At 35.8% G+C, this 17,643-nt stretch overlaps 1 protein-coding gene across 1 annotated transcript; it reads right to left on the bottom strand.

Annotated features, from left to right (window-relative positions):
- Window positions 1-1,158: 1,158 nt before the first annotated feature.
- On the bottom strand, window positions 1,159-17,435 carry LOC123309495 (mediator of RNA polymerase II transcription subunit 25-like). The gene is made up of 15 exons (XM_044892648.1): window positions 17,180-17,435; window positions 16,583-16,753; window positions 15,942-16,161; window positions 15,739-15,884; window positions 13,789-14,015; window positions 13,550-13,690; window positions 11,669-11,839; window positions 11,420-11,604; window positions 11,183-11,364; window positions 8,502-8,664; window positions 8,254-8,442; window positions 6,460-6,714; window positions 3,766-4,047; window positions 1,807-1,926; window positions 1,159-1,518 (listed from the first exon to the last, which is right to left on the bottom strand). Exons 1-15 carry the CDS (start codon window positions 17,302-17,304, stop codon window positions 1,369-1,371), a joined length of 2,727 nt encoding a protein of 908 aa, XP_044748583.1. The 5' UTR covers window positions 17,305-17,435; the 3' UTR covers window positions 1,159-1,368.
- Between the last annotated feature and the right edge of the window lie 208 nt (window positions 17,436-17,643).

The raw sequence follows: 17,643 nt of genomic DNA, 5'->3' as shown, positions 1-17,643 counted from the left end.
CAATCAATCAATTCAATAATCATCGTAACACCCCTCATCCCTATTCAAAACCCCAAGGAATGGGGAATTCTCCTCAATTTGGGTTATCAAAGCATATGCAAGTTTGAACTGAATGAATATGAGTTTCATTGATGATTTCTTCAAATTCAGCGCGGAAACTATTGAAAATCATTCTTCAAATATGAGGTTTTAAAATTTAAATCGCTTCATCTCTAGTTTACGATTTGGCAACAGCGCCTACTAGAAAATGAAAAGAACAATGGCTTGTTTATAAAATAACAGCTGTTGATTCACAGCCATCATAAGACGAGTACTCACTGGCGAGCCTCAACAGCAACCGGCCATAAAAATCCCATAAAATTTTACGACCTTCCTCGTTCGTCCCAAACTTCATAGACAGCCATTTTTGTCTATCTCATCAAGATAGTGTATTTGTTGTCCTTTATTATCAATGCATATTTCAGTCGATGTTGTCAACTTGTTCAATTGAAACGAAACGCTTTAAATTTTAAATACCCATTTTTATTTTTCATTTTTAAGTACTTATAATTTTTTTTGGGAAAGGGTTGAAATGGTTTTTTCAAAATGTGACGTTTCAAAGATATTTCATCATTTTCGTCAAAAGGAGTATTCCCTATTGTGCTCACTCCGGTTAGAGGCTTGAAGTTACGGGAAGCGAAAAAGTTGTTCCCCCTCAGATCAGAAATTGACGCGTCCGAGCGATTTTCCACATTTTCATTTTAAAGTCCAACTTTTCGTTAAACCACCCAGTATATTCTGAATCAGAGAAAAATATGGGACTGCAATATGTAATCATTACATAGGCGAGTCCTGGAATCCTGCGGGTCGCGTAAAATCACTCTTTTTCATCATTACTACTCTGCGAAAAAGGAATATTTTGTATAGATGGCGATAAAAATAAAACACTAATAAGTATGGTACAAACATTTTATTTGTATATGTTAATTTTGTACAAGTATCGTCCTTACCATCAAATCTTCACATAAAACTATTGAATGGACCCTACATTTTTAGTTTCAAAATTGCTCTGCTTCCATTGAAGTAGAAAAATCAGAAAAACTATGACTCATCATGAAATATCGTGACTAGAATAACATTTTCATTGTCAAGAATAAGAATGAAATTCAGATCGATATAACCGAAAATGTATTCACCGAACCTGTAAGTATTCAATCATTATATTAAATAATATTATATATAATGATTAATAATTATGCTCAATATATAAGCTTGGAATTCGGTAATTAAATTCCTGAACATTTGTTCGAAAAAAAATATTAAATTATTTACTCCAGTGGAAGAGGAGGGTCCATTTTGTCTCTGATTTAAAAAATCTTAAATAAATATTTACATGAAATCGAAATTCGACACATCATCGAACGTGTTTTGTGCAGATCCTGGATTGGGCATTTGTTGGCCCATTTGTGGCGGTCGTGCACCACTGCCTCCCATTTGTTGCTGGATACCGATTATCTGTTGCTGTCGGTATTGAGGTTGCTGAAATAATTTGATAAAATTAAAAAATATTACCTATTATACAGGATGTTTACTAAAGATGCGTCAAAAATGCTCCGAAAATATTAATAACTTGGGGTAAAATATTGAAATAACGTTAAGTTCGAGTTTCCCAAAGCATTTAATATCAGATAGATATATAGATAGATAGATCAGAAGTTACATCTGACGATTCACAGAATTTGTGTGGGGAAAATTATGTTTTACATCTGCACTTGTTCCTTCCCGTGATGTCTACCTAGATAACGAAAAATGTTGTTCTCTCCTCACCTGTTGTAATAAATGCCTCAATCCAGGATTGTTCGACATCACAGGTCTCATCATCCTCTGTTGATTCTGCTGCTGAGGATTTCCAGCTTGCTGATTGACTTGATTAGCCATTCTTTGTTGCTGAAGAAAACGGTGAGAAAAATTAAAATCGGATGTCCTATCGGACCAATACAGAAAATAATACAGAACATGCAATACATCTAGAGAATTACATTCATTAGGCAAGTTTAGTTTTTTCAGTGGACACATTTCAGATAAATTCAGGTTTGGTATTTTCCGATGGAAAATAATGATAGTAAAGATGAATTTTGAGTTGATGTCTTATTTTACCACTACGTAGTTTACTTCACCCACTTGGAGATGCTAGAGTTATGACGAAACAACTGTACTGGGTAGAGGGTACATACTCATCCTAGTGAAAGATAATGCAGCTTCTAATTTGAAGATGAATTCTTAAAGAAATAATGAATATGTAACGCAGTAAAGTTAGCTGCTTCAATTAGTGTCACTTCCCTGATATTCTAATGCAAAGATTCATGTAAAAAAGTATTGTTCGTAGTTTTAGTTGATCCCTGTTTAATCGACTTTTTATTCTCGATTCTTTTATAGTTTTTTTATTTTTATTTTTTTATTTACAAGCTTTAGGTCTCATCCACCTCTCGGGCTATTAGAAACCACCTTACTAATTCAGTCAATATAGGTACAATTAATTCAATATTCTGTCAATGTACACTGGTCACAATTCTGTCAATATATTTATATCCCTTAATAAACTTTTCACTATACTTATATCACACTTTGAACCTAAAGTCTCTTCAATTGACGTTAAAGAAATGTATTCAAGAAAATAATAAGATATTACTCGGTCTTGTAACTCATGTTTAAAAATTAAAAAAAAAATTAGCAGGCAGCTGTCAAATGAGTGACAAATAATTTTTCTACATGGCTCAAATGAAATGTAATATACACTGCTCAACGATTGAAAAGAATTTGCTTGCATGTAATTTTTTTTATAAACGCTTAGAGAAAAAATTTCAAGGACCCACGATCACTTTTCTCGAAATAATTAGATATCAGAGAGAAGATCATATATATATTTATTCTTCCTCGACTTACAGGGAGTTTCTGAAAAATAATTGTTCAAATATTTCGCTGATTCCAAAATATTTTTCTCAGTAATTTTAAGTTTTAAGTGATCTTATAACGAATTATAGAAATAAATTACCATTTCAGAGATATACAGGAGTGTCTGCGTATTTCAAATGACACACCCTATATTCTTGAATGAAGTTCTTTAGTTGCATATTCGTGGAAGAGCATCCCGTTAACGGTCATTAATGTCATCCGTTTCAAAGATTTTTAGTTTTTCGACTTCATTCTTCTTTTTTTATTTCTTAAAAGGATGCAGCACCACGTGAAAACATCATGACTTTGTAGCGCCGATAAGTCAGAGCGAAGACATTTTAACCGCAGCGATTTTAACATTTTGATCACATGTGAGACATTCCTTTTCCTCTCCCCTCAGGTAGGATTTAAAAGATTCTTTCCCTGACCTCAAAGTGGTATAAGCGTTTTAACTTTCTTGATTTCTTTCTTGGGCTATTGCGGATATCTTTTCACAAGTGATTGACAGTGTACTAATCAGTGCTGTGGGTTTGAGTTTGTACTGTTCAATTTGAGCCTAATATTAACCGATTCACCGTCCTGTCCGAGTTAACACGGCACCTCAGATGACAGAGAACCTTGTCTTCAACAAAATGGCTATCCTGTGAAAGTCAGCTGATCCGAAATGCCCTATTGTCTATAAAGAATAGTTTCGTGATGCATTGTAACCCATGGATATGGATACCAATGTTCAATTTAGCCAGATTCCATAAAGTACCTGAATAATGGATTTACTAAGCTTGTACTGGAAAGACATAAGAGCTATTCAATATTCAAAAATAATTCTTCACTCACGTCCAACATTTTGTAATGCATTTCCGTTTGCTGTGCCGCTTGCAATGCCTCCTGCAGCTGCGTCGTTTTCATGTGGCTGATCCTTTCCAACTGGCTCTTATACTGTTGCTCTTGTTGTTGGGCTGCTTCCAAGGTTTGTTTCAGCTGATTTATCTTTTCGAGGTTATGCTGTCGCTCGGCCTGTAGCTGATTTTCGCATGCCGCCCTCTGTCCCATCAGACCGGGCGACATACTATTATTAGATCCAGGTTGAGGTGATTGGTTCATGCCTTGTTGGATATTCTGATCGAAATAAAAAATAAAACATAGAAAAATAATTTCAGGTATTTTTCCTCTGTGTTGCATACATATTAATACATTGGGATTTTTTCTCATTTTTTTTTAGTTATTCAACGACTGATGAATTATAATTACAAAATAAAACTTCACTTTTAGAACCTACACGGTGATTCACCGCGTTAGCCTATTAGACGTTTATGGAGATCTAATCATAATTTTTTGCTCAAAACCTGCCTTATGGAGCTTTCAACTATGAACTATCACTATTGCTTCAGTCGATACTACGTAAAAAAAGAAGGATTACCTGGATAAACTCTATACTTAGGCATAGGGTTTATTTAGGTAACCCCTCACTCAAACAATGAAAAATATAAGTTGCAATTTGCTTTAAACAACGCTAATTGACCGACGCAGAAGCCCCTCTCCAGAGCTGTCAGAACTCTCCGTTTCCGCCGAAGCGAAAATCACTTGCTTCGTTCACGTTGCTGAATTAACTCTCATTGTGTTAACCTCAATTATTGTAATCTGGTTCATCTCATTTAAGTTATTTTCTTTAAAGTTTTCGTGTTCAATTCTGGTGCTAACTAGTTTTACCTAAAAGGTAATGTACTCTCAGTCCTCTCAAAATTATTAATTCTTTTTATGATTTCATTCTGTATGAAAAGAGTCCACGTGCAAGATTATTAAGAATCTCCAAACAGATTAATAATCCTTACTAGTACTGCTCAATTGATATGTTCACTCGAGTCAACCAATTTATGTGCCTCCTCAGGAATTTGTATTTTATAATATTTAACAATTCACATAGGTTTTCAGATCTCTCTAGATCCTTTCATGGAAATGGGAGTATTGCACCAGAATTGAACTTTCTCATGTCTTGCTCATTGATAATGAATGCTAATTTATTGTCTTCACATTAATTTAGTTTATTTCATTTCTCAAGTCAACTCTGTTGTGAACTTCCCAATTATAAAAGGTGTTTTCAATGGTGAGGCTTTTTTTTTGACAGAAGGTGGAACTCATCAAAATAAGTCGTTCAACCAAAAATTGTTAATATAAAATATCCAAGATGGCTGAGATACAACCCCTAGAAGTTCGACAAAATTTCATTGAATTTCAAGTAAGGAACTGTGGAAGGTAACTCCGGCAATAAATTGTTCAGTACCAAGTACATCGGATAAGATGGATCAGGTCACTTTTGAGAGAATCATAATTGTTGTATCGTGCAATTTAGGGTGAAAAAAATGTAAAAAATCGAGGCAGTTTCTTGAAAGTGCTTATGTTAGTTATGTTGAAAAAGTGCTATGATGTTTCCCTAATTTTTACGATGATTGTTGGAATGTTCGAACAAGAAGATTGTGATGCCCATTGTGAAAAAATTTGTGAATAATTTAGACTAATTTTATTGGCTAGATTTTGAAGTATTATTCTATTTTTTACACTTGTGTCCTAAGTCCTTCTATCAGTTGGTATCGAAATGAGCCATTTCATAAAATCGTGCAAGTTACTAAGAAATAATGAGAACAATTCTATAATCCTAAGTTTCCATTTTCATTACCACGTAAATATCGAACGAGGCAATATCCTAAACGAAACCACATGGTCGAATCAGCAGATAAGTTCTTTCCCACTACTTTGCGATGATTCAGCTAACAAACGGTCTAGGATCGTATTAAGATCTATTTCAGGATTCATTTTCAATTTTTTTTTGAACTTTGTCATTCTGAAAGTTTTGTATAGGTGATTTTTGTTGATGTTTGACCATTTTGACCAGTTGTACCTTCTGTTGAAAAAAAAAGCCTCACCTTCAAATACACCCTGTATATGACTCATTATTGCTATCGAGTTTCAGATAAATGAATCCACATTATCTCCAGGGTGGACCTTGGATTTAGTTGATTTCCTTCAGACCTCGATGTGAAGATCTAGTTCAACGGTCAGTGGTAGGCCTGGTACTTTGAATACTTTGTATTTTCATAGATATATTCCCAAATTCACTCATCTTGATCGATATTCAGAGTAGATCTCAAGCATTCTGCTCTTCTCGAAACCAACAATTAGTAGTTTCCCTCATCAGTACTCTCATTTGGTAACTCTCATAATTTATCATTTGCGTCTCCTATTTTTCTGATGGACGTTCTAATCGTGCTTACTTGTAAACAGACCGTCTCTGTGAATGTTGTATTCATTGATGAATTTTGCACCCTTCAAGACCAACATTGTTTATATTAACTATAATATTATTGCTCTACTCATATTTAATGAGTCAAATAGGCCATCGCGGTGAATAATCCTGTATACTTCTTATGATACAATCCGAAAAATCAAATGCTATATTATTTCATCCTCTACAAACATGTTCTTTTTATTGGGGCATGCATACTGAATTAAAGTTCTTAGAAAGCAATCACTTACCGCGAGTCCGATCCTGGGTTGCATTCCGGCCCCTGGCACGTTCTGTCCCAAAACTCCTTTGAAAGATACAGGCTGTCCCGCCGAAGAAACGACATTTTGAGTAATCTGTCCGCCGCCCATCGCTATAGGGTTCGTTTGTATCATCATGCCCTGGGCGGGTTGCGAGGTCGTTGGATTCGCGATCATCTGGTTGGGGGCGCCGCCCATGGGCAGAGGGCTCCCAGTTTGAGGATTTAGACCTGCGGTTCCACCACCCTGCAATGGATTATATGTTATCTGCTCGTCTTTCGAACCGTCAACAACTAGGACAAAGCCAGCAAAAAAATTTCGGGAGCCTCAAAAAAGAAATAGAGTGGGTGTTTCATATAACACCTATTTCTTGACATGGGACACCCTAAATTTGTTTGCAACTATTCATACCCTGCATACCTTGGTATGTTATACAACTCTTAAATAGCTATAATTGTTGTTCACAAATAATTACGAGGATGTATTGATATCTAGTTAGCCTAGACCAGTTCCATGCATAAAAAAATATCGCGTTACCATAGCAACGAACAATAACTCATTAAGGGTCAGTGTGAAGTTTGAGGTCGAAAAAGTAAACCAGAGTTACGAAATAAATTAAAAGAAAGAAGATGTCCACCGAAATTGTGAAAATCGAAAAATTGGAGTATCGAGCCATCATCAAGTACCTGTATTTAAAAGGGTTAAGAGGTAAGCAGATTTACGAAGACATGCTTAATACCCTTGGTGATCAATGTCCTTCGTATGCGACCGTGAAAAATTGGACTGCAAGCTTCAATAGAGGTAAATTTTCCATTGAAGATGATGGCCGATCGGGAAGGCCAGTTTCTGTGTCAGTCCCCGAAAATATCGATGCAATTCATGAAATGATTTTATCAGACCGTCGATTTGGGCTAAAATGGATATCTGAAGCACTGAATATTTCATACGAACGCGGTCATCATATAGTTCACGTCAATTTGGACCTGAGAAAAATTACTGTAAAATAGATCCCCAAATGTTTGAATGTTGGCCAAAAGCGTGCAAGGGTAAAAGCATCGCGTTCGATCCGTGGTCGATTTGAAAACGATGTAGACTTCTTAAACCGAATTGTTACTATGGATGTGACTTGGGTACATTTCTACGATCCAGAAACAAAGCAACAATCGATGGATTGGCGACACTCTGCTTCTCCAAGACCTAAGAAGTTTCGTGTCCAAAAATCTGCTGGAAAAGTTCTTCAGGTTTTTGGGATTGCCATGGAGTAATCATGATTGATTTTTTGGATAAGGGCAGAACAATAACCGAAGATTACTATTCCACATTACTGACCACTCTAGGGGATAAAATTAAAGAGAAAAGACGAGGAAAGCTACCCAAACGTGTTTTGTTTTTTCAGGACAACGGCCCTGCACACAAATCTCATGTCGCCATGCAAAAAATTCGTGACTTAGAGTTTGAATTACTAGAACATCCCCCTTATTCACCAGATTTGGCTCCATCCGACTATCATCTCTTTCCTCAACTGAAAAAAAGGTTAAAAGGTCGTAAATTTTCTTCCAAGGAGGTAATGGAAGCTGTGGAGGTCTGGTTTGCAAAACAAGAAGAAACTTTTTTTTTTAAGGTCTAGAGACGTTGCAAGTTCGCTGTAATAAATGTATCCAATAAAGAGGAGAATATGGTGAGTATTAAAATATTTTGACATTGAAATTTTGTTTGTTTCTAGAGTAGGTTAAGAATTTTACAATATATCCCCGTATTTCAAACATAAAGCATTCCGCGGCTCACCTGATTTTGTCGTAAGACCTGTTGATTAGACTTCTGATGCTGGATAACCTTCCTCAGACGATCCACAAATGCCGTTTGGTCATTAGGAATAAAACCCAAATACGCTCTCTTTTCCACCGTGTACAACAATATTAAAACTTTAATATCGCACGCTGGATTCACAATACTAGTGAAATGAACACACCCGGCCTGAAACGAGAATATTGAATGAATGTTTGAAGAAGTAAACGTATGGGAAAAGTACTCACAAATCCTGAGCTCATTACTTTAGTAAGTGATTCCAGCGCTTCACAAGGCTGCGGATGAAAGAGAACCGATTTAGAGTTTTTCAAATACGCTCCCCCAATATTCCCTATCAACTGCTTAGGCATCAATTGCATTATCAATTTTCCCGGCCATCCATCAGCTTTGCTATAAGAAAAATTCAAAGTTATTATCGGACATTTCTGTTTTCCTCAATTAATTGATTTTACGCAGCGACTTTAAACAATTTCGATCAACTTGAAACAGAAAAATATTGCGAATTGAATTATACCCAATGAGGAATTGTCAATATTAATATGAGTGAAACTTTACGAAAAATTCAATGCAAAAACTTCCTAGTATTTTTCTACAAAAGTATGCTTTACTTTTGCTCACGTATAAATTCCTATACTCCATTCACATTTATTTTAGCAGTCGGTTGGCCATGAAAAAATTGTTTCAAGTTTTTGTAACTAGAACGGAGTAAGGTTGGCACTCGTGAAATGTCGTTAATATCATAACGCCGTTGCCACAACTAATATCAATATTTATTACGAAAATGCCGAAACTGATTGAAAAAAGAGACAGGGTTTCAGACAGAATATTTTCACAATCAGAAAGATTGTGAATGAAGAGGATAACAAAGAATTTCCTTCTATTGGGAGACACAAAAAAGTGGTGGCATTTGAGAATTTTATGTTAAAGGCCCTATTGCACCAATACTCCTTAAAAGGAATACTTAACTAAGCCTCGTTTAAAGTTAATGGACGCTTAATTTTATTCCCAGTTGCACGACTGTGGCTTAATAGAATCTTAAGTAAGGGGCCCTTAAGTTTTTATATCTAGTTATATTTCAGTTTTTTATTTTGGTGCAACTTCATCCTAGTCCAATAAAGCCATTTCATTGGTTGGCTGGTTGCCGATGATCGTTGTCATTTCATTAACCTAACTTTATTGTCCTGTCACTCAGTGTCAACGATATTGTTGAATTAGCATTAATATTGATAATGATAATGATTGTCAAATAAAAGATACCTAAGTTTATATAAGTACAACACTTTCTTTGTAAGGTCTTGTGTGAATTTGTTTTACTAATGTTGAAGAGGAACGTGAAGGAAATGTCCTTATTGCCCTTGTAAGTACGAATACGGTGAATGATTGTCAAGCAAGTGGTGGTAATTTACGAAGGGCACTCAACTTCTCAACGGAAAAAACAAGAATTTGTTGCTAACTACAGTATTATTTGGGACACCAAATTGAAAATTAAAAAAGACTGATGGCATTAGAATAAAGGCAAAAGAAAGGCTTGGTATTCAGTAATGAATTCATTCAACTTTCTAAAAATCCATCAAAAATGCGAAGTTCTGCACCCAGTTCTCATCAAATTATTTTAGGTTAGAATCCCGCCCTTAAATACCTAAGTGGTCATTACAGGAGCGCTTAAATTTAAGGCTAGCTTTATCCATTTGAACGTCACTTAACAGATGTTGCAACGTTATTTAAGTTAAGGGTTCATTTTAAGGGACACTTAACACTAAGTGCGTTTGGTGCAAACGGTTCTGAGTGAACTAATGAAAGTTTACTACAGGATTTTCGATGAATGTCATCGTAGAATAAGTTCCCGAAAATTGATTTTTCCATTTTTCATTTGAATTGTCCTATACATTGTAAATGTCTTAAGGACCATTAATAACCTAATTATTATTATTACATCAGTGTATTAAAGGCGCGTACTCAATGGCGAACAGCAACAGCAACGGCCATAAAATTCCCATAAAACTTAACGACATTGCATGTTGCATCAGTGAGTACGCTCGTTCTTCGTTGCGAAGCACGGTTTTACTTTTCTTTGAGAGTGGCGAAGACCGACAACTCTCGGATCGCTTCGAAGTCTGCGAAGAACGAGGAAGGTCGTAAAATTTTATGGGATTCTTATGGCCGGTTGCTGTTGCTGCTCGCCAGTGAGTACGCGCCTTAAGATGAACAGCCACAAGTACGCGCCAGTTGTCCTGTTAATTGTTGATTCATGTGAAATTTTTGTTCAAAGGTGAAGTTCATCTTTACTTGAAACTTCCTTTAATTCCTTTTACTTATATTGATGCAAGATGATTTTTTGTTGAAGAATTTAACATTCTTGTAATTATCTGTGAATTCCTTCGGGAGATATCCATTCCCAACCACTGCATCATATGCATTTCATGTTCGGGTTAATATTTTTGCAATCTACAACTGATGTAACGTATTGAAACTTTAGCCAAATAAGATAACAAATATTAACTCTCCTCAAGCTAGTGCATATTATGATATTATACTCATCTCTTGTATTTTCCATGCAAATAACTGGATTTGGTATGCCTTCAATCAGTTTGTATAAACTTCAATTATGTTCGTCACATATTTTCCGAAGAGATTCGACATTGTGATAAAATACGTAATAACAGAAACTTTTACGTAGAACGGGCAACATAGCGTTGATTTAAAACCCAAAAATGTTTTGACAAGCGCCATAACCTCACATTTTTGTATTGTACGGAGTGAAATGTGTCAAATTTCCATGGCCGACCGAGTGCTTAAATAAAAGTGAATGGCGTATACATGTATTTTGAAAATACCTCAAATTATTTCGCACAACTTTAGTGAGCAACATAAACAATTTTTTTTTTTTCAATCAGGAATTAACACTCACAGTTCTGGTTCTCCATCTTTCGAATTCGCAGAAACCTGACAGGGCACGTGTTTGGTCATTTTCTGCTGTTCCTGGGCATTCTTCGGTTTCTCGATCCATTCCAAGAGACCCTGCCATATCGTATGTCTCTCCCTAGAGGACTGCATCTGGCCGACCTGCTGCTGACCCGGCTGCACGGGATTCTGAAGAAAACATTGACCAACCGAACATGAGAGGTAAAAATAATTTCTCGCTCACCTGCGCCTGAGAAGTCACGACCTGGTTCGGTTGCGAAACCTGAGACATGGGGGACGATACGCCTTGCATGGGATTCTGGTTCTGGGCCATCTGATTCTGCATCTGATTAGGTATGTTGATACCTACTTTGATGTGTTGTTGTTGCTGCTGTTGTTGGGCTTGCTGCTGGCCCAGCGGCGAATTTACTGAAAGTATAGGTAACATGAAGTTTTTCTGATCTGTGCTGCAAACCCGCCTGTTCATACTCACTCTGTATATATCCACTACTGGATGGCATGGACGATGGTGGTGTGGTGAGTTGAGTTATCAGTGCGCTGTTTTGCGCCTGCTGATTCGATTGATTGGCCGCCATGTACGGACGCTGAGGACCGGCCTGTGGAGGCATTCCCCATCTTTGTGGTGGACGTTGAGGGTTGATACCTAGCGAATCAATACCAAAAGGAAAATGAACTAACATTTTTTATGGTTGGCCGAGATAGCATATTTCAAATATTAGAATTTGATGCTCAACCGTAAGATTGTAAAATGATTAACCCTTTCAGTGCACCTTAGTGTTCAATATTATTGCCCCATTTATATAAAGCCATATTTTCGGAGATTAGTATATTCGATTGATAAATCTGACATCCTCCCTCTTGCTGTTTTCTTATAAACTGTCCCTCCAGATGGACAATTGCGTATAAAATATAAATTATTGGTTGAGAACCGATGTCCCTACAGAAGGACAAATACAGTGAAAGGGTTTATATCATTTTGCATCGACAAAACTAGTGCTGCATATTTTCATATTCTTTGGCGTTGCAAGAAGAATATGAAGAAGAAAGAAAGGTTCTATGATGTATGCACTTTCAGCGGTGAGGAAAGCGTCTGCAGATTCTCAAAGATGTAAAAAAAACGCCAGGTGTACTTATTCGAGCGTGACAGATTAAGATACTGTATATGCCCTACGTGTCTCTGATAATAAATTCATGTCTGACAGTTCGCGTGGTGGGGCTGGTCGTACGGAAGAGTTGAAAATGTTAAAAAAAAAAAATTGTCAGATTTTTACGAGGATGTATTGATATCTAGTCAGCCTAGACAATTTCATGCATTAAAAAGAAATCGTGACATAGCAACAAACAATAACTCATGTGAAGTGTCAGTGTGAAGTTTGAGATCAAAAAAGTAAACCAGAGTTACGCAATAAATGAGAAGAAAGAAGATGTCCATCGAAATTGTGAAAATCGAAAAATTGGAGTATCGAGCCATCATCAAGTACGTGTATTTAAAAGGGTTAAGGAGGTAAGCAGATTTACGAAGATATGCTTAATACCCTTGGTGATCAATGTCCTTCGTATGCGACCGTGAAAAATTGGACTGCAAGATTCAAAAGAGCTAAATTTTCCATTGAAAATGATGACCGATCGGGAAGGCCAGTTTCTGTGTCAGTCCCCGAAAATATCAATGCAGTTCATGACATGATTTCATCAGACCGTCGAATTGGGCTAAAACGGATATCTGAAGCACTGAATATTTCATACGAACGCGTTCATCATATAGTTCACGCCAATTTGGACATGAGAAAAATTGCTGCAAAATAAATACCCAAATGTTAGAATGTTGACCAAAAGCGTGCAAGGGTAGAATAAGCATCGCGTTCGATCTGTGCTCGATTTGAAAACAATGTTGACTTCTTAAACCGAATTGTTACTAAGGATGAGACTTGGGTACATTTCTACGATACAGAAGCAAAGCAACAATCGATGGAATGGCGACACTCTGGTTCTCCAAGACCTAAGAAGTTTCGTCGTGTCCAACAATCTGCTGGAAAAGTTCTTGCTTCAGTTTTTTGAGATTGCCATGGAGTAATCATGATTGATATTTTTTAAAAGGGTAGAACAATAACCGGATATTACTATTCGACATTACTGACCACTCTGCGGGAAAAAATTAAAGAAAAAGACGCGGAAAGCTATCCAAAGATGTTTTGTTTTTCCAGGACAACACCCCTGCACATAAATCCCATATTGCCATGCAAAAAATTCGTGATTTAGGGTTTGAATTACTAGAAGACCGCCTCATTCACCAGATTTGGCACGTATCTTATGTCGATAAGGAGAAATAAAAAGAATAGTTTAAAATTATACCCACCTTGTCCATGAGGGTTGTATCCTGAATTTCCGGCCATGAGATTGGGTACCATACCAGGCATCATAGGGCCGCGGGGATTCACGATACCACCCATGCCAGGCGTTACCATGGACTGGGAGTGTTGAGGGAGTGTATTAAGTCCTAGAAATGATATTTATATAATATCTACTGATTCTACTAGATACGTCACTCGTCATCGACGATGATAAGAATAAAAACCTGAAAAGGTAGGTACTCACCGGCATTGGGAGGTCTGTAAACAGGAGACTGACCAACTCCAGCCTGTACAACAGGGTTTGTGTTTCCACCCAGAAGATTCTGAGTACTCTGGGTACTCCCTTGAATGGGACTGTCGTTACCAGCCAATGGGCTTGGTAAGGAGGTGAGTGGTAATGAAGTACTCGACAACTGATTTTGTTGCGGTGTCACACTTCCTGGAGGTGGACTCACAGGCCTTTCCTTCAAACTGAAAGGACAATAGTCAACATCGGTTTGAATGCTGCATTATCAAATCAGCAATTCTCTGGTAATAATGAACTTCAGAGTAACTATAATAATCTTCGAGAAAGAGCAGAGCGTATCAGTCTGGATGCTCCGAAAAGGTGAATCTACCGAGAAAGTGGAGCTACAGGCTTACTAGTTTAATATAGTTAAAAAAAAATTGAACAGAGAAAAGTTAAAAAATAGCAGATGGTATCGCGTTATTGGAAGCCCGGAGGGCTCCGGCGGTCTCGAGCGAAGCGAGAAATGCCGTGGTATAGAACGTCGAGATCGAAGCCCAGGAAGTCGGCTAAAATAATTTCCGAAAAGGTTCAATTTCGACGAGTTTTTGTTGTTATCAATTTTTTTGTTTAAAGCTATGCTGATTTTTGTTGTTGAATATTTCCCCATTCTTATGATTGAATTTTTTGCAAATATCCATTTAAAATATTTACACAATACCTCATCGAAAATATGCCCCAAAGGAATGCTTGACACAAGCTCTGGGACACCAATCAAGTACTACCTTCAACAAGACTTTCAATCTTCTCTTCATTTAATTTTTTTTTCTCCGTTATTTGAACCAAAAATTTCCCATATTTTCAATTGAAGATTTTTCTTATGAAACTCTTCATTCTTTTCTGAAAAAGAAGAAGAATATCAACTAAACCTAACTTGGTACCTGATCAAAATTTACATATTGCAGCGAATTAAAACAAAATGATTTCATTACACGGTGGAACCGAATATGAAGTGAATGTCCACCAATTTTTCATGCAAAACTCTGGGAATTATCAATATTGGAATGTTGCTGTATTTGAGAAAATTTGAAGATTTTTTTCAGATTTCAAACAAATTTTTTGAAAATCAGTTTTCTGATATGAATAAAAAATCTGGATGTTAAATATAAAAAACGAAAGTGTCTACCACTTCCGTTTGCAATACCAAATCATATAATCGCATGGTTCAAAATCAATGTCGAAAATCCAATAAACTTTGGAACAAACAAGACCCAAATTGTACAAACACCAAATAAACAAATGACTAGGTTATGTCGACACAACTCCCTGTACGTTCGGGTATGAAAATGACCGAAAAGGATATCTAAAATTGATAAGGATTTATAAAAACCACTCAAATTAACAATAAATCCAACCTAACCAACAATTGTGTGCCCCTCAGCGGTCCTATCAAAGTAAGCTGATTCGAAACGAATATTTCTGAATATCTCAAGAAAAGTGTAAGGAAACTATCAAAAAAAAAACTCTGTTAACACAAACTTAATATTTCTTGCTCTTTGAGCATGTTGATACTCGTATGAAATAAGTTTGGATGTAGTGTTGTACTAGCAAATATTTATTTTAAATGGCAAAGTTTGTCTACTCAATGACTCTGTACAATATTTAAAACAGATCCAATATGAATTTCTATGTAAACTTTCAATAGGCACTCCCGGTGTCACACCCTATATAAGTCATGATTTGATGGATAAATGGGATGCTGAATCCCCTAATGGGCAAAAGAGTTTACACTTGTGTTCTAAATTGGAGAGGGGTCATTTTGGTGAACTGTCCTATTTACTTTTGCTTGGAAAGTTTCATTGAAAACATACTTTATTCATATTACTGTGAATTTGAATTATATTTTTCACCAACTGCCCAACTTCAGACAAGGACAAGTCGAAAGTAAAAAAAAAACTAAATTCTTACCTGAAACCTTTAAGCAGAACCAAATGACGTGGGTCTTTGGCATAATTCTTACTCTGGGATGTCGAAAGATCACCGCCAGCCTTCTCAAAAAGTTTATAAAGGGAAGGAATTTTTCTAGGTGAAATAATGGACAGATTTATATTATTCTGAAAAAAAAAAATGTTAACAACCAATTGAAAAGTAAGGTACATTAAAATAGCTACCTCCAAGAGTATACCAGCCAGTTGCTCTGCAGTTTTTCCAGAATAAGCATGGCATTCCATCACAGGCATGAGGTATGGGGGAGAATTACAAATCAATAAACAATGTTTCTGAACATTTGCCGCTGCATCTCTTTTCGATTGAAGCTCTTCGAAACATTGGAGGGCTGTAGCAAGGCCCTCTGCGATGTTCGCATGAGATTCCCCCTTTCCTCCATATAATCTTAACAGAAAAAAGACATTCATCATGTAAGGCAGATTGAAAATATTTTTAAAGACAGGGAATCTCAGGATTCATTTATGTATGATTTTCCACTTTATGGGTTTCATTTGAGTGCATTTCAAAATGTTATTGAAGTAATTAAATATTGAATAAGTATTCAATATGTTTTTATTTAAGTTAAAAAGTGGTTTTTGCATTATTTTGAAGAGGGATAATAATTTAACTCGGGTCTGTTGAATGCTTGTTAGTAATTAACCAAATTATCTAATAACAATTTTAGGTGATGTAATTTAATCAACACTCAAACATATTCTCAAAACTGTATAATGTGTTTGGAAATTTTGTGATTATAATTGTATTTACTTAATGGGAAATTAACTGAAATGTAGATAACTAATTGAAATTTTATGTTAAAACTCACTCTAATCTGTCAATTGAAGCTACAACTTTCCCAGGACTGGTAAATGGGCCAATTGTATCAGTACATAGTCGTGGAAGGCAATCTGCTGCTTGGTAAAGAACAATGCCATAAAAAGAATTTAAACTTTCTGACAAGTAATTATTCTCATCGATGTTTCCTTGACCAAAATATCTGCAATAAGTAATACAATGCAATAAGAAATTTATATTAGATGAATTGAGATGAAACAAGTACTAGAGAAATTTCAGCAGTGTTATTTTCTTCTAAAAGGCAAGGTTACACTGAATAAATTTCAGTACCTCAAACCTTTCAGATATCTGTTCATGAGTTCATCATTAAAAAAACCATTATAGTAATTGCAAAAAGTACTGAATCAAGACAAGATATTCTATCAGTCAATAAGTTAAATTTGTCATGAATAATTTCACATTGAATATTGAAAATCCTAAACCCAAGTGAATTTGTCTCCATTTCGAAGCTGTATGAAGATGACGGTTTGAATACAATAAACACAAAGTGAAAACAAACTTTTGAAGGGAGCATGATATGAGTATTTGGCTTAGGAGAAGCTTCACCAGGTAGACAAAAGAAACTTACTCAAGAGCAGGAATAATATAGTTAGTTTTTAAGTCATTTATATAAGCTCCATTTACAGCTGTAGATTCAATAACGAATATAACATCAGCTTGTAAATTATGATCTGCACCACCACAAACAACCATTATGAAATGTGTTTACAACAAGTCGATTCGAATGCACTACACAAAAATCATTTTAAAAATTAACATCACAGGATACAATAAAAAATAAATATGTACCACAAATATTATTCTAATATTTTAAAATAGGGTTAAATTTTTGAATACATCTGTCATCGTCAGTAACGTCCACAGAGTTTTAATTTTGTACACCGTGCATCGGTATAAAGCTACCTATGTGAAGTAAAAAACTAATTTTATTTGGAAATATGTATTTGGTTGACATCTGTACATATTTTAAAATCCATAATTTTATTTTCGAATAATAGGCATGAACGTTGAATTGGTATGCAATCAAAAATC

Source organism: Coccinella septempunctata, chromosome 3, assembly GCF_907165205.1.
Source record: "Coccinella septempunctata chromosome 3, icCocSept1.1, whole genome shotgun sequence".
In the NCBI taxonomy this organism is placed as follows: Eukaryota; Metazoa; Arthropoda; class Insecta; order Coleoptera; family Coccinellidae; genus Coccinella; species Coccinella septempunctata.
The sequence above is the reverse complement of the archived record's forward strand: the minus strand, read 5'-3'. Positions and strand labels throughout refer to the sequence as shown.